This window comes from Procambarus clarkii, chromosome 81 (genome assembly GCF_040958095.1).
Source record: "Procambarus clarkii isolate CNS0578487 chromosome 81, FALCON_Pclarkii_2.0, whole genome shotgun sequence".
In the NCBI taxonomy this organism is placed as follows: Eukaryota; Metazoa; Arthropoda; class Malacostraca; order Decapoda; family Cambaridae; genus Procambarus; species Procambarus clarkii.
In genome coordinates, this window is record NC_091230.1 from 18,330,964 (window position 1) to 18,347,209 (window position 16,246).

At 34.8% G+C, this 16,246-nt stretch overlaps 1 protein-coding gene across 4 annotated transcripts in view; it reads right to left on the reverse strand.

Moving 5' to 3' along the window:
* wb (wing blister) overlaps positions 1-16,246 on the reverse strand; it is a 273,174-nt gene that overhangs the window by 154,969 nt on the left and 101,959 nt on the right. For all 4 annotated transcript variants that reach the window (XM_045766624.2, XM_045766623.2, XM_045766621.2 and 1 more), the window contains exons 10-22: positions 13,497-13,613; positions 13,174-13,314; positions 12,641-12,795; positions 8,851-8,953; positions 8,603-8,707; positions 7,584-7,726; positions 6,173-6,258; positions 4,787-4,923; positions 4,068-4,282; positions 3,665-3,859; positions 1,623-1,743; positions 819-927; positions 503-571 (exon numbers count right to left, since the gene is read on the reverse strand). In XM_045766624.2, coding sequence (XP_045622580.2) covers positions 503-571; positions 819-927; positions 1,623-1,743; positions 3,665-3,859; positions 4,068-4,282; positions 4,787-4,923; positions 6,173-6,258; positions 7,584-7,726; positions 8,603-8,707; positions 8,851-8,953; positions 12,641-12,795; positions 13,174-13,314; positions 13,497-13,613 — 1,696 coding nt within the window. The remainder of the gene's footprint in view (positions 1-502; positions 572-818; positions 928-1,622; positions 1,744-3,664; positions 3,860-4,067; positions 4,283-4,786; positions 4,924-6,172; positions 6,259-7,583; positions 7,727-8,602; positions 8,708-8,850; positions 8,954-12,640; positions 12,796-13,173; positions 13,315-13,496; positions 13,614-16,246) is intronic.

Consider the following 16,246-nt stretch of genomic DNA (forward strand, 5'->3'; position numbering starts at 1 on the left):
GTTGTAAGCTGATAAACAAAAAGCATGCTACCTGAGAGACATATCAAAATAAAACTCGACAAAATATTATACACCTTTTCCATTGTAGCGAGTAGATTATGCCAATAATATACTCTCTCCAAATGCATTGTTAATATTCCTGTCAACCTTTGGAGATGAATGAGGTGAGGCGTTGCCCGGGCAACACGGTGAGGTGTTGCCTGAGCATATAAGTAGCAGAATAGCAAACATTAACCAGAGTCTACTTTCAAGTGTGGTCTAGAGCAGACACTTGCGAGATACTGTACCGACGCTCAGTGCGCTCAACTCACACCAAAGTATCACCTGTGTACTTCTGTATATTCGACCAAATATATATATAGTATCTTAGTGTCTGTGTTTATTTGTCACCATACTTTACGTAACAATAGAACAGTTACACCATTATACTATACGTATATGAGTTTAGTCATCATCCCATTAGTGAAATTGGTATAAAACAGATTTGAAGGTTTGTACTCACTCTTGCAGCCAGTCTTCAGAGTACCATAGTGGTCGGGCACACATTCATCACAACTCCGTCCTGCAACACCTATAAGCAGCAAAAAGGTACTTTATAAAAATTTACTCATAAATTATGAATTTCAAAATAACTACAGGAATAGAAAGTTAATTTAAAGATATTTTGCTAAGAAATAAAACCATTTAACTGCAATTTCAGAGAGCAAAGAATCCAAAGGATTTTTGCATTACTGTATATTCATCCAAGTTATTATGTAGCCATCAATTATGTGAGTTATCAGTAAAATGAGCTTTAAAAAGTCATTGCCATTACATACCTGGCTTGCATGGACACTGGCCAATAAATGGATCACAAATCTGACTGACTGATCCTTCAGGGTTGCACTGACATGGAGGGCATCTCTCGTCCACACCACCATGACCACTCTGCAGTGGAAAGTAAAACTGAAGGTAAGGTGATGCTCTAGAACATGTCGTCCTCTCACCAAAACTGCAAACACCATTTTCAATTTAAACAGCTTAAAAAATTTTGTTGGAGGTGCAAGCATAGCTATGGTGCAGAAGTGCAGTCACTCAACCAACATATATTGTTTAATATACCTATATACCTGAATTTACATGATATACATTATGTATTATCAGTTTTTCAATGATATGAGAAACCAAAAAATACTTTGTTTAATATATAGTTTGTGACTGTACGTTACGTCTGAATTCAATAACATGCTAATTAATTCCTTCTTAACAATCTTGCCAGAGATACTGTTTAAGATTCCTAATGGAAACCTGTAGGGTATCTTTACTGTCCACTTGGACTGCACAGTGGAGTGACAGCCTCACTTCTTGCAGGTTGGTGTTTAATCCCCGACCGTTCAAGTGGTTAGACACCATTCCTTTCTTCCATCTTATCCTAAATCCTTATCCCTTTCTAGTGCTATATAGTCATAAGAGTTTGCAATTTCTCCTGATAATTACATGGCCTTACTTAATAAAGTACTGTAATGTTCATCTCAAGTATCCCCGGTATGTTATTAACACACCAGTCATATGATGATATTTACTGATGAACTCGTATACTGTACTGATTACTATTTGTAGCAATGCATGACTACAGTACTTACAATGCAACGGTCACACTGGCGTCCTGTGTACAGCTTTTTACACTGACACTGGCCACTGTCCGAGTCACACTGTGCCGATACAGAGCCTTGCTCATGACATCCACAGCCCAGGCAATGGCCCCTGTACAAAAATAATATATACTTTATTTATTTATTTATTTATGCATATACAAGAATGTACATAAGGAATGTGAGGATACAATTATGGTAATTACAGTCTTGTAAAGCCACTAGCACGCGCAGCGTTTCGGGCAGGTCCTTAATCTAAGAAAATTTTAAGGAGGTAAATACTTGCAAAATTTATAGACAAAAAAATGATAACAGATTACATGGAATGAAAAAAAAAAAGATGAGAGAAAATTATAGGTACAGTATATTAAAGCACATAGGTAGCTATGATTGATTGCAATGACAGCTTAAAATGGTAGTTGACAACAAATTGGTAGGCACAATACAGCAGAAACAATATAAGATTGATTACAATGACAGCTTGAATGGTAGTTGACAAAAATTGGTAGTCACAATACAGCATATGGCTAGCACATAAAAGAAGACAGCAATGAACACAATGATAAGGTTGTTTGATATTACATAAAAATTAGGAGATTGGGTACCACTAGGTACAGAGCAAATTTAAAGCTCAGTGTAGGAAACTAAATAGATGAAGTTAGGTACTTTTTGGTTTTGCTTTTAAATAAGGCAAAAGTTTTACAGTTTTTCATTTCACTAGGGAGTGAGTTCCATAGACTAGGTCCCTTAATTTGCATAGAGTGTTTACACAGATTAAGTTTGACCCTGGGGATATCAAAGAGATATTTATTTCTGGTGTGGTGATAATGGGTCCTATTACATCTGTCCAGGGAGAGTTTCAGAGCATGGTTTGCATTTAAGAACAGGGTTTTGTAAATGTAGTTGACACAAGAGAATGTGTGGAGGGAGTTAATATTTAGCAAGTTTAGAGATTTAAACAAGGGAGCTGAGTGTTGTCTGAAAGCAGAGTTAGTTATTATTCTGATAGCAGATTTTTGCTGTGTGATGATGGGCTTAAGGTGGTTTGCAGTGGTAGACCCCCATGCACAGATACCATAATTAAGATAGGGGTAGATTAGTGCATAATATAGTGAGAGGAGAGCAGAGTTAGGAACATAATATCTGATTTTGGAGAGTATACCAACTGTCTTAGAGACTTTCTTAGTTATGTGTTGAATGTGGGTGCTGAAGTTGAGTCTCTTGTCTAGGAATAGGCCAAGAAACTTGCCATCATTTTTATTACTGATGTTAATGTTGTCTATCTGTAGCTGAATTGCATTTGATGATTTGCTTCCAAATAAGATGTAGTAAGTCTTTTCGATGTTTAATGTTAGTTTGTTCGTTGACATCCATAAGTGGACTTTTTTTAATTCATTATTCACAACATTATTTAGTGTATGTGGGTTGAGGTTTGAGTAGATAAGGGTAGTATCGTCAGCAAACAATATAGGTTTGAGAATATTAGAGACATTAGGCAGATCGTTTATATATATAAGAAATAGAAGAGGTCCTAAGATGCTGCCCTGTGGCACTCCAACGGTAATTGGTAGAGTGGAAGAAGTTGTATCATTGATGGTTACATATTGGTGTCTGTCACTAAGATAGGATCGGATGTAGTCAAGGGCAAGGCCTCGGATTCCATAATGATGGAGTTTAAATAAGAGGTAGTTGTGATTAACAGTATCAAGTATCAAGTATACAAGCAAATTAAAACTCCAATTAAAAAAAAAAGGACAATACATTCTTACTTTATATAACACATTATTCTCAGAAGGATATTTCAACTGATGACTACCTCTTATCATAAATCATACTACCTTATATAGATTACCTATAGACAATTTCAATAGTTCTGCTCCTATGCCTGGGACCAGCCTTCTTTGGTGATTGCCTACATTCAACTTCAGTCTGCTCTTCAGTAACCAGATAAACAATCACCGATAATTAAGTTGATATAACATGCAAGCTTACACTGACAGCCAATAATGCCATCTTTTAATGTGAATTCTTACCTCTTAGCATCACCATAATAGCTTGGTTTGCACTTTTCACAATGCCAGCCAACAGTGTTGCCAATACACTTAAGACACTGGCCAGTCTGGCGATCACAACTATCTCGTTCCCGCAGATCAATGTTGCCATTACACACACATGGCTGACAATAGTTGCCAGGGAGAAGTGGATTGCCATAATAACCTTCTGCACACCTAGAGGAAATAAATACAGTATTCTTATTCAATATTTCTTATGCCTTGTATTCATAGAGTTCCCCCCTTTCCATTTAATAGTACTCAGATATGCATGTACTCTATCCAGAACACTGTGAAAGCAATAAGACGATCATGCTACAGCATAATAATTCATGTAATGTATAATAATGTATTATGCAACATTATGTTACATAATGAAACATACCTTTCACACTTAGGGCCAGCATAGCCTGAAGGACACTGGCACTTGTATCCACCAAGGTCAAGGTCAGGGACACATCTTGGAGTGAAGTGATTAGACCCAAGAGCCAGTGGACACTCGCATGCATGGCAGGCGTCCGGGGTACCCGAGGATGCATCACCAAAGTACCCTGCGGCACATCGCTCACAGTTCTCACCAACTGTATTGTGTTGACACTCCTGTAAAAACAAGAGACAGATAATTCTCAATGTAATCTTCATAAGCATTTGAGCTTTTATATCCTGCAGCTATTGTTCATTGCAGTCATCAGCATTCTATCTGTCTTGTAGCCACCAAGAATCTCTTCAATGTAAATGTTGCAATTAAATCCTTAATATTTGCTGAACAGTTTTACAACTATTTTCTGGGTAATGAGCCTAAGAAAAGAAATGTATCTATAAGAAGCAGACAGTCCAAGTGTAGGCAATGTTTAACTGCTGTTGATGACTTTGACCTGTTTATTGATTATGAAGCCATACACCAAAGCCATTTCCAAGCTACTGAACAAAAACAGCATTTTGTACATATAAATAAATGAACAGACTGATAGCTTTGGATAACTCTCAGTATGTTGCTCATCCTCCCCATCCAGGAAAGGATGAAAACTGAATCACTCAACTGTATAATCAGTTTAATCCAAAAGGTAATTATTTGTAAATACATTATAATTCTTTAAAACTTACCCCACATACGCCAGTGAAAGGATTACAAGACTCCACATGACCATTACAGTCACACAGTTGACATACTCCTCCGTACACAGTGTTGTTGACTCGTCTATACCCTGGTTCACAAGACTCGCATGATAGTCCTCTATATCCTGCCAAAATAAAACTACATAAATAACTCTACATATTACCATAATAGAGTACTGTACTGTGCTGTATATAGAACTTACTATAGTTGTGATACTGTACAATGTAGAACTATAATCAGTTTCCCTTAAACATTTTGCTTAAACTCCATACAGTACTAAAAATGATTGAATATTACAAATTTAGCATCTACAAAAGAATTTTGCAAGTTTAGTTACATATAAGGAGAGCATCTGCATATCAGGATATATTTAAAGACATAAAAAGAAATGGTCACCTGTAAAAAAACGTGAAGTACTGTTGACAGCCAGGGACTGAATACCTGATACAGCTACCAGAACTTTCCGAACATAGAAGCAACAGAGGGAGAAAGATGATCAGAACCCAAGCAAGAATTATGAAGAGGAAAGCATTACCATGAAGAATAATAACAACGAAAATACTGCTGTCAAACTTTATATATGACAGCCAGTGTCATGGTATAAGAAAATTATTGACTAGATTCAGACAGTACAGTATTTATATTATCTACTGGTATTTAAAAAATGCAAGTTTTATTATTACTGTATATAGAGCAAAATTAGCAATAAGAAACTATAAAGATGTGCCATAGTAAAAAAAAAATCAAAAGATATGAGGTGTAGATTTATAGATTGGGTCAAGAGAAATACTGTACGGTACTTCAAAATGAGTTAGACACGAGGGAAAGGATGCTAAATAATAATAGTGCATGGCAAATTTGCAGAAGTAAAAGGGATTTGAGTGAAGGGGAGGCATCCAACATCATGGAATGGAAGAGTGTGTACGAGTGAATACTACAGTGGAAGAGTGTGTATGAGTGAATACTACAGTGGAAGAGTGTGTACGGGTGAATACTACAGTGGAAGAGTGCGTACGAGTGAATACTACAGTGGAAGAGCGTGTACGAGTGAATACTACAGTGTAAGAGTGTGTACGAGTGAATACTACAGTGGAAGAGTGTGTACGAGTGAATACTACAGTGGAAGAGCGTGTATGAATGAATATATAGTGTTATCAGGGCAGAGCAAGGTATATAGTAGCAAACACGAGAGTGTACCTAGTTTTACACTCGTGTATCTTTTTATTTTGTATTTTTTTATATGGCATTTGAAGTTAAATTTGTTGTCCATTATGCATGCCTAGGATTTTACCTTCTGCTATGCTTTCAATTTTGCCATCAATATTTTAACATCAGCTTTATGATGAATGAATTAAGATGAAGCTTTATGTTACCTGTAGGACAATGACAGCGTTCAACAGCTCCAGTGACAAGAGCTGCAGTGCCTTCAGCTCCAAACTCAAGGATTACATTATGAAGACTGCAAATTGACAGGAAAAAACAGTTAAGATCATTGTTAACTTATCTCCAGATATATATCAAATACAGTATGGGATATCAAAATATAAAGAACAGTGTATTAACATATTCACAAAACACATTACAGTTGTATAAATATGTACAACATATGTTAACACAGAACACACCTGTCACCTTCATACTTGATAATACTACACTGGAATTTGTAACTAACAATAAACTGGTGAGAAAAATCGCTTTCCATTTAGTGATGATTGCAATGCTAATTTTATAAAAAATTTCAACAGTTTGGCTATTTCTAACACAGAACAGACATATATAATTATAGTGTGGACATAAACCAAAATTATTGCTCACATAATGCAAACAAAATTGTAGATGATGAAAAGATGAAAAATTATTATACATCCCATTACAATGCAACACAATTATTTTTTAAACATAAAGCACTCAAAGTTTAGAGAGCAAAAGAATACTTCTCAGAAGGATATGAAAAAGCAGGTTAATGGTCATGCTGTAGTTTATCCTTAGTAATTTATAAACTTTCTTATGCAAGACTGTTCTTCTGAGAAAATAAATTGGTAAGCATTTCATAGCATTTTTCAAATTAATGCTAAAAGAGTCAAAAGGTTTGTTTAAACATATTCCAAAATTATATTCAGATTAAAACCTTCATAAAAGGTCTTCTGACAATCATAGTTATAACTCAAAAACATTTGATTCAGACACTAAGATATTTATTGAATACTGTAGTCTTAATTAGTAGTTCCCAACAAATTATACAAATACAGTACTTTATGGTATTCTTATATATAATTCAAAATTAAAAAAAAAATATATAAAGTAAAAACACTGCAAATTAATACCAATGGGTTGTGTAAGTACAGATTTTAGTGATTAAATGGCATATTCTTGCAAAGCCATGCATAGCAATTTCAAATACAGTATAGTTTGACCATGTGTGACATGGGAAATAATCAGTAAGCCTAAAATTGTGCAAAAAATGCTGTCTAGAAATGATGCAAATAAAAAAATGTTATGTTGGCACTGCTATCCTATACAAATACAAATATTTATTCAGGTAAAGAACATACATACAAGGTGAAATACAAAAGTTGATGGATTTATAGATAGAGCTAGTACATACAATGCCTAAAGCCACTATTACGCAAAGCGTTTCGGGCATGTTGGATGGTGGTTGGATCTATGGTGGATGCCAATGAAGAAAGCCAAGGATCAGTGACTAACGCTTAAGAAAAACTGCTAGCCCAAATATATAGGTTACCATTAACCATGCTACCTGCATAAAGTGAGACATATACTTACACTCCTTCAATCTGGACAGTATGGAATCTGGCTCTGATCATTAAAGTTTGAAGTGAGCTGAGAATTTCCATCATCTCCCGCCGCGTTACTAATCCTCCTCTGAACTCCTTAGGTTTGGTGTCTAGCCCAATATCTGTAATGTCCTGTTATGAAGAGGAGTAGTGTCAATATGCAACAATATTCATCAAATAATGAATTCTTTAATAGAAAGAATCTGACATATAAATATTTACATAAACTTTAGTTACTAAATAATTTACTGTATAATAAATGATAGTGAAACAATTTTTCTGCATTTTTATTTTACTGTACCTGTACCTACTGTATTTATTATTATTTTAATTGCCAATTTTTGGGCAATTGTAGAAGTTTAGTTTATTTATTATTTATTTATATTCAATAAGGTACATTGGGTTTATGAGAGTACAGAGACTTGAAGTTTTACATTCTTGTAAAGCCACTAGCATGCACAGTATTTCGGGCCTTTATTTATTATATATATATCCATCCCATGGGAAGTAGTGGAAAAGGTTACAGAGGCACATAATGGGCTCAGGGACTGAACTTCAAGATTCATTTAGCTAAGCAAGTTACAGTCTTGATAAGCTAGTTACAAAAATTTAGGAAGATATTTGATTCTGTCACCAACCAATGGCTGCATTAACAAATTCCAAATGCATATTTTCATGGTTTGAGTAGAGACATTTACAGTATTTTCATTTACTCTTTGTTTGAATCTTGTCATGAACCGATGCTCATTTTAACATCTACTTGTACAATGACTATACTCTTAATTTTAATACATATCTTATTTTCATACCATAATCCTTCCCAAAACCCATGATGACATAATATTTACTTTCTTCTCCAGAGTATTATTCTGGTTAATTATGCTTTAGTTTCAAACTAATTCTTGCAACAGTTCTCATATGGCAGTAAACCATAAATCACCTAAACTTACTTACATAAGACAATGGCTAATAAAGAAGTACAGTACAGTATATACAAAAACAGCATACCTTGGAAAAATGGAACCACTCGTGTTCGTAAAAAGGAATCTCGAGCAAAGCGGATTTCCCGCGCCGGTATGTTTTGTCACCATAAGCAATGCGGTATCCCGCACCCTGTCAAATATAATTCTAATGTATCATTACTTCAAAAATGAAATCATTTTATCATACATAATGGCACAAGCACGTCTACTTTTTAAAACACAAATTTTAATTAGACAAATACTATATATCATTTAAAAAAATTATTTTCTAACCTCCAAGATGACATCTGGGCAGCGGGTTGGCTGGCCTGATGTATCTCCTCTAAGTTTTATCCAAGATACCTTAATACTTAAAGTTTGTCCATATGATGTGGTCCTACGGGGAACAAGGTGTATGAAAATGTTTTAATCTTTGTATATTATTTATATTATTTATATATTTATATATATATATATATATATATATATATATATATATATATATATATATATATATATATATATATATATATATATATATATATATTATATATATATATATATATATATATATATATATATATATATATATATATATATATATATATACAGTGGTACCTTGCATAACGATTGCCCCAAAAGACGAATATTTTGGGTAACGAACGGCCCGATCGGCGTCAAATTGTCCCATATGACGAACGCTGGTTTGAGTAACGTCAACACCACATGGTGGGGTCGCGCTGCTTCTTGCACATTCTTAGACGCCTCCGACGATGCACATAAAAATGTTGTTCTTGTTTAAAGATGCTAATGATGCTGGGATATAAAGGGGTGACTGCTGAGATGTTGCAAAGCATTGACGTTTTTGTAGGAAAAAAGAAATGAAATGTCTGATATACAACAAATGTCAAAAAGGTTTGTTCGGTGTTCGGCAGGTAGGCTGCTCCATTATAACAATCTTTGTTTCAAATGTGTTCCATTTGTTTTGTATTTGTCATTTACGTCTCAATAATGGAGAAGCCTACCTTACATACACTGAATAAACCATTATGACATTTTCCTTTCTTCAAATGTGTTCAATATTTATTTTTCATTTGTCTTATAGCAAAACGTTCGTTCGGTGGTCGGCAGGTAGGCTGCTCCATGTTTCTTAAAAAAAAAAAAAAAAAAAAAACGAAAAATAAAAGAACTGTTGAAACAATTTGAAAAATGGACAAATGTCATAGAGGTTCGTTCAGTGTTTGTCGGCTAGGCTGCTCCATTATTGAGACGTAAGTGACAAATACAAAACAAATGGAACACATTTGAAACAAAGAAAGATTGTCATAATGGAGCAGCCTACCCAACAAACACTGAACGAACCTTTTGCTATAACGAATATGAAAGACAAGGGCTGCTGGCTGGGTTAGTACTGCGTGAGCAACCATTTGTGGCACATGCGCCTCTGGCTCTCAAACACCTGTCCCACACGGTGTTGAAAGACTGTGCTCAGTCGGTGCAATTCAGACCCTATTGTTTGAAGAACATAAGGGTCATAACATTGGCGAAGCTAGGCGCAATAAGGGCTTAACACAACGGTCGGATGCCAGTGATACAGCACCTATGAGGATGATACAGCGAGCGTATCCAGGTGTAGCTCTGAGCTCCACCCTTGCCATCTCTAATGTATATAGATGATACATAGATGAATCGTTTTCTGCGTTCAGTGATGATGCATCTGATACAAGTAGCATAGATGAAGTGTTAGCGGCTTCCATGGTGGTGGTGGTGGTCATTGATATTTTCAAGAATACCTGAATCTCTTCCTGACTGATGGACACTCTTTGAGGCTAGCTGAATCTCTTCCTGTGGGGGACCTTACAAAGCGATCTTTTCAAGACTACCTTACAAATTGAGCTTTTCCTATAATTGTTTCAATACTACTTTATGCTTTACAAGCTTGGCTACATACCACCTACAAGTACTAAAGCCAAGGGTGCACGCGAGTGCGTTATGTGCAAGCACACAGAACGATGAAACAGGAAACGAAAATCTATCTGTAGCTGGTGCAAGGAGAGCAAAGTCGCGCTGTGTACCATGGACTACTTCGTTGACTATTACGCACCTCCAAAGTACTGAGTGTGTAATACAGTGTGTTACTGTGTAAATAGTATGTGAAACACTACATATTGTAATTTTAGTGAATTTTTACCACGTAATATTGTGACAATAAACATTTATTGTGGACACATTACTGACACATGTATCACAGTTTCATGGAAAATTATGAACATTCTACTGTATACATATTGTAAAGGTCACAAATATGCATCATATACTATAAAAGAAACAAATAAAACCGCATTGGAAATGCATAGAAAAAATATTTGAAAATATATTTGTGGCAACACGCGGTGCTTGAATGGCCTGCGCGACCGTGTCTGGGAGCTTCACACACGGGCGACCAGGCCCTGATGACGTCACAGCGCACCTTTTCCACGCCCTCACAGCCAAAGTAAGTGGAATTTGGTAATTATTTTTACATAGACATGTTCAGGGATGGTAATTTATCATTTTACAAAGAAAAATTATATTTTGGGGAGCATTTGATGTCATGCACACTGGGGATATTTCACAATAAACACAGTGCATCACACTGGTTACATGGGGACACTCGTTTTGTATGACGTCCGTTTCACATGACGAACATGGAACGGATTAAATTCGTTATGCGAGGTACCACTGTATATATATATATATATATATATATATATATATATATATATATATATATATATATATATTATACAGGTGCACTTTAATTATAAACGAATAAATATTTTTGAAAATGGAAATGGCATTGGAGAAACTCTGAAAATGCAACCCAAAAATATATACAGAAAAGTGAAAGATGTTAACTAATAAATCAATTAAATACTAAATGCATGAAACCAGTAACTTGCTAATTATATGTGTGGCATAAAATTCAAAGGCGCATGTACAGTATATTTATTCGTCACTATTCACTGTATTACACAAAATTTTATAAAATTTCAAGATACTGTATACATATCTTGAAATTTTATTAATATTCATATTAATAAAGCCTTGTTGCCTATGTACTGTATAATTTATTGTAATATTATATACTACTACTACTATTATATAGGATAATTGTAGTACTGTATATTCAAAATACCATGAATACCTTTAACTAGTAAACTAAAATAAAAAAACAAAATAATCAGGACAGGCCAGGTCATCATTTTCTTTTCATATTTACAAAATACAAATACAAATATTTATTCAGGTAAAGTACATACATACAAGGTAAGATTCAAAAGTTGAAGGATTTATAGATAGAGCTAGTACATACAATACCTAAAGCCACTATTACGCAAAGCGTTTCGGGCAGGAAAAACACCAAGACTAAAACTTCATACTAATTGAGATTAAAGTATAAATTGTCGAGAAAAAATAAGAAAATATAAAATGTGAGTTGTGATATTTATTTCGAGTCCCAGCAGTACACTTGAGTTCGTTCTCCACCCACAATCGGAATTCCGAGTTCAAATCCCAGGCAGGACAGATATGGTTGTGCACGCTTCCTATCACCTTATGCACCTGTTTACCTAGCAGTAAATCGATACCTAGGAGTCAGTCAGCATGTTGTAGGGAAGCATCTTGGAGAGTCAGTAGTTCAACCATGGGGGGAGGAGATGGACCTCAAAATAAGCCTAACATGTATATATACATTGGCAGCCTGTCCCCCCAACATAATGAATTATTATTATTGCTATTATTATTAAAATAATCTTAAATCTTTCCATGTGTGCAATGATGAGGAATATGGTCAAATATATAATAGAGTACAGTACTTGATATCTATGGAACTCCTTTGATGTAAATAACACGACTTGAATATTATAAATAACCTAGATCACAATTCTAAAACACTCCTTGGATAAGAGATAATTAATCTTTTAAAGCCATAAGCCCTCACCCCCAACTATAGATCTGGTAACTGTTGGATAAATGCACATTAAAAAAAAATTAACATCAGAGAAACAAGTAATGAAAGAGAATTAACCAGAATTAGATGTACCTTCTCCCAAGATAATCATCTGGTGCAAGCCAATAATAAGAACCGTAGACAGCCATATCATCATGTGCTATTCTAACATTCTTGCCTTCCTGAGACGCAGCCACAACCCGTCTTCTTGCCAGGTCTGTCACATGCCAGTTACTATGCTGTAAGACCTGAAAGGAGTGAAACAATTAACAAACATTGCATGTGAAACACACTAAATACTATGCTGTGCTTCTCAAGATATATTTTTGATGGAGAAATCTTTATAAAGATCTTTGAAATACTGTATTAAACTAAAAGATAATACTAGAAAATTATACAACAAATTCTGCATTTTATTTATATATATGCACAGTCAATTTCTTAAAGGACAGATAGGGATATTGAGTGGCTTAGAATCCTCTAATATGAAGAAAATGTAATTAATAAAACACATACTGTATTTAAATTAAAATCGCAAAAGCATTTAATTTGTAGCAACATTTCCCACCCACTTCCCTCTGGATGAGTATTGGGTATATGACAAACAAGTTAGAGCAAACACTCACAGTGTAGACAGCCAGTCTGGCTGCTTCGCACGAGTTTGTTGCAGCGTTGCAGTAGCAAGGTGTGCAACCAGTCGGATTTCGTGCGTCCAGGTGAAAGTGCCCTTGGGCACACGTCTCACAGCGATCACCCACCACATTTGCCTAGAAAATCAGTACTAAGGTAATAATATCAATAATCATTAATTTATTTGTATTTTTTATTTAGTTGTTTAATCATGAATGAGGTTTAATGAGCACGTATTAGCTGAATGAGTATATATCATGTTTAATGAGTATTAGCTGAATGAGTATTGTGTTTGTAATTCTGAACAAATATAGCTCACCTTACAGATACACTCTCCATCACAGTCATGGTTGAGGGAACCTGAGCGGTCACAAGGGCAGGGCTCACACACTGGGTAACGACGGTAACCCTTGTCACAACGACTACAGCGAGGCCCCTGATCAAAGGAACACTCAACATACATTATCCAGCTAAAGGAAATACAATTACATACTAAGCCTACACACTTTTGGAAGAATATATATATATTCATTGCCTTGTTGGGTTGAATGTTATACACAGTAGGCACTTCTGTAGTTTTATTGATTAAGACAACAAAGTGTATAACTAGCCAGCCGAGGTCCTAACCTACTCTGGGTCTGAGAGAGAACTGAGCCTGCTGCAAGTACGACTGGTGCTCCTCTGTCTGGCATGACGTCAGAGGCCTACTCGCCTGAGATTGGTTATGTCTCAACCGCCATATAATTTGAGTACAGGTATAACATATAATTTCTAGAACAGGCCTACTGTACTTTTTCACCTCTTGTTTAAGAGACAATTTACTGTGTTATGTTATTTGTTAATTTATTTATATACAAGAAGGTACATTGGGTTTGTGAGAATACATAGCATGGTATTTACAATCTTGTAAAGCCACTAGTACGCGCAGCGTTTCGGGTAGGTCCTTAATCTAACAGATAATTTTAGGTAGGTAAATTCTAGCAGAATTAATAAAATGATAACAGATACATTGTAAGAAAAAAATGAGATGAGAGAGATTAGTAAGTATATTAATTTAAAGCTCATTGGTATATTAAAGCCCTGAGTGATTGCATTGACAGCTTGATTGGTAATTTAAACAAAGATTAATAGGCACCATACAGCAAATTGATAGAACATATAAGAAGACAGCAATGATCACAATGGTAAAGTTGTTTAGATTGGGTACATAAAGATTGGGAGATTGGGTAGCACTAGACACAGTGCAATTTTAAAGCAACAAGGTAGAAAACTATAAAGATGAAATTAGGTACTTTTTAGTTTTGTTTTTGAATGATGCAAAAGTTGGACAGCTTTTCAATTCATTAGGGAGTGAGTTCTATAGACTAGGTCCCTTTATTTGCATAGAGTGTTTACACAGATTAAGTTTGACTCTCAGGATATCAGAGATATTTATTTCTGGTGTGGTGATAATGGATCCTATTACATCTGTCCAGGGAGAGTTTCAGAGCAGGATTTGCATTTAAGAACAGGTTTTTGTAAATGTAGTTGACACAAGAAAATGTGTGGAGTGAGATTATGTTTAGCATGTTTAGGGAGTTAAACAAGGGGGGGCTGAGTGTTGTCTGAAAGCAGAATTTGTTATTATTCTGATAGCAGATTTTTGCTGGGTGATGATGGACTTGAGGTGGTTTGCAGTGGTTGAACCCCATGCACAGATACCATAATTAAGATAGGGATAGATTAGGGCATAATATAGTGAGATGAGAGCAGAGTTAGGTACATAATATCTGATTTTGGAGAGTATCCCAACTGTTTTAGAGACTTTCTTAATTATGTGTTGTATGTGGGTGTTGAAGTTGAGTCTCTTGTCGAGGAATAGGCCAAGAAACTTTCCATCATTTTTTTTTTATTACTAATGTTAACATTGTCTATCTGAAGCTGAATTGTATTTGTTGATTTGCTTCCAAATAAAATGTAGTACTGTAGGTCTTTTCTATGTTAAGTGTTAGTTTGTTGGTTGACATTCATAAGTGGACTTGTTTTAGTTCATTATTAACAACATTATTTAGTGTATGTGGGTTGGGGCTAGAGTAGATGAGGTAGAGAAGAGTTAGAGTTAGAGTAGATGTATTTTATGTTCTAATATGTAATAATTATTGTAATAATACAGTATGAACAATATAAATAATAATTGTTATTATTAATTCATTATCAACATCCTCATTTTTCTGCAATGGATTTCAATTTATTATTTCGATCTAATAATCCTTTTTAGTGTAGAAAAATCTCTGCAGCCGGTCTATTACATATCTATGATAATAGTTTTACCACACAAAAATCAAACTTAGTTAATCACACATATATTCAGTATAAACTTAAATTTCTCCCATTTCCAAAATGGTTTATTATATAAGGACCCTTTACAAGCCACCAACTTGTGTGCTTGTCATTTTTTTTGCCCTACACCTCTACATAAGTATCCCATTGGAATCGTATTATCAACAAAGAAAATGAAGGTGTAACTAGTTTACAGAAAATTTCTTCTGCTTGAGGGATGACTATAGTATCTCTGAATTGAATACCTATTTGATTTTCAATTATATTTATTTATAATTCATTAATTCAATTCTATAAACGAGCATTGCATAATAGTAATTACATTTAGAATCTTGAAAAAAAAAGAATGTAAGATGTAACGAGAGGGGATGAGGGAAGGGGGGGGGGGACCTCGAACAAGTAGTAAAGTAAATTTTATTCAGGAAAGTACATACATAGTTAATAATAATAATAATAATAATAATAATAATAATAATTTATTTAGGAACAGTACATACATAGTTGCAGAGTTACAGTACAAACATTCTGTTAGATTTAAAGATAGACGTAGTACATACAATACCTAAAGCCACTAGTACGCATAGCGTTTCGGGCAGGGTGAGGTGGGGGAAAAAACACTTAGATTAAGTGTCTGGAACAAAATTCTAACGTGTATGAATACACTCTGGCTTCCTGTCCCCCGACACAATGAATTATTATAAATTATTACTATATATATTATTAAATTATCATAACATCTAAGTGATTCTA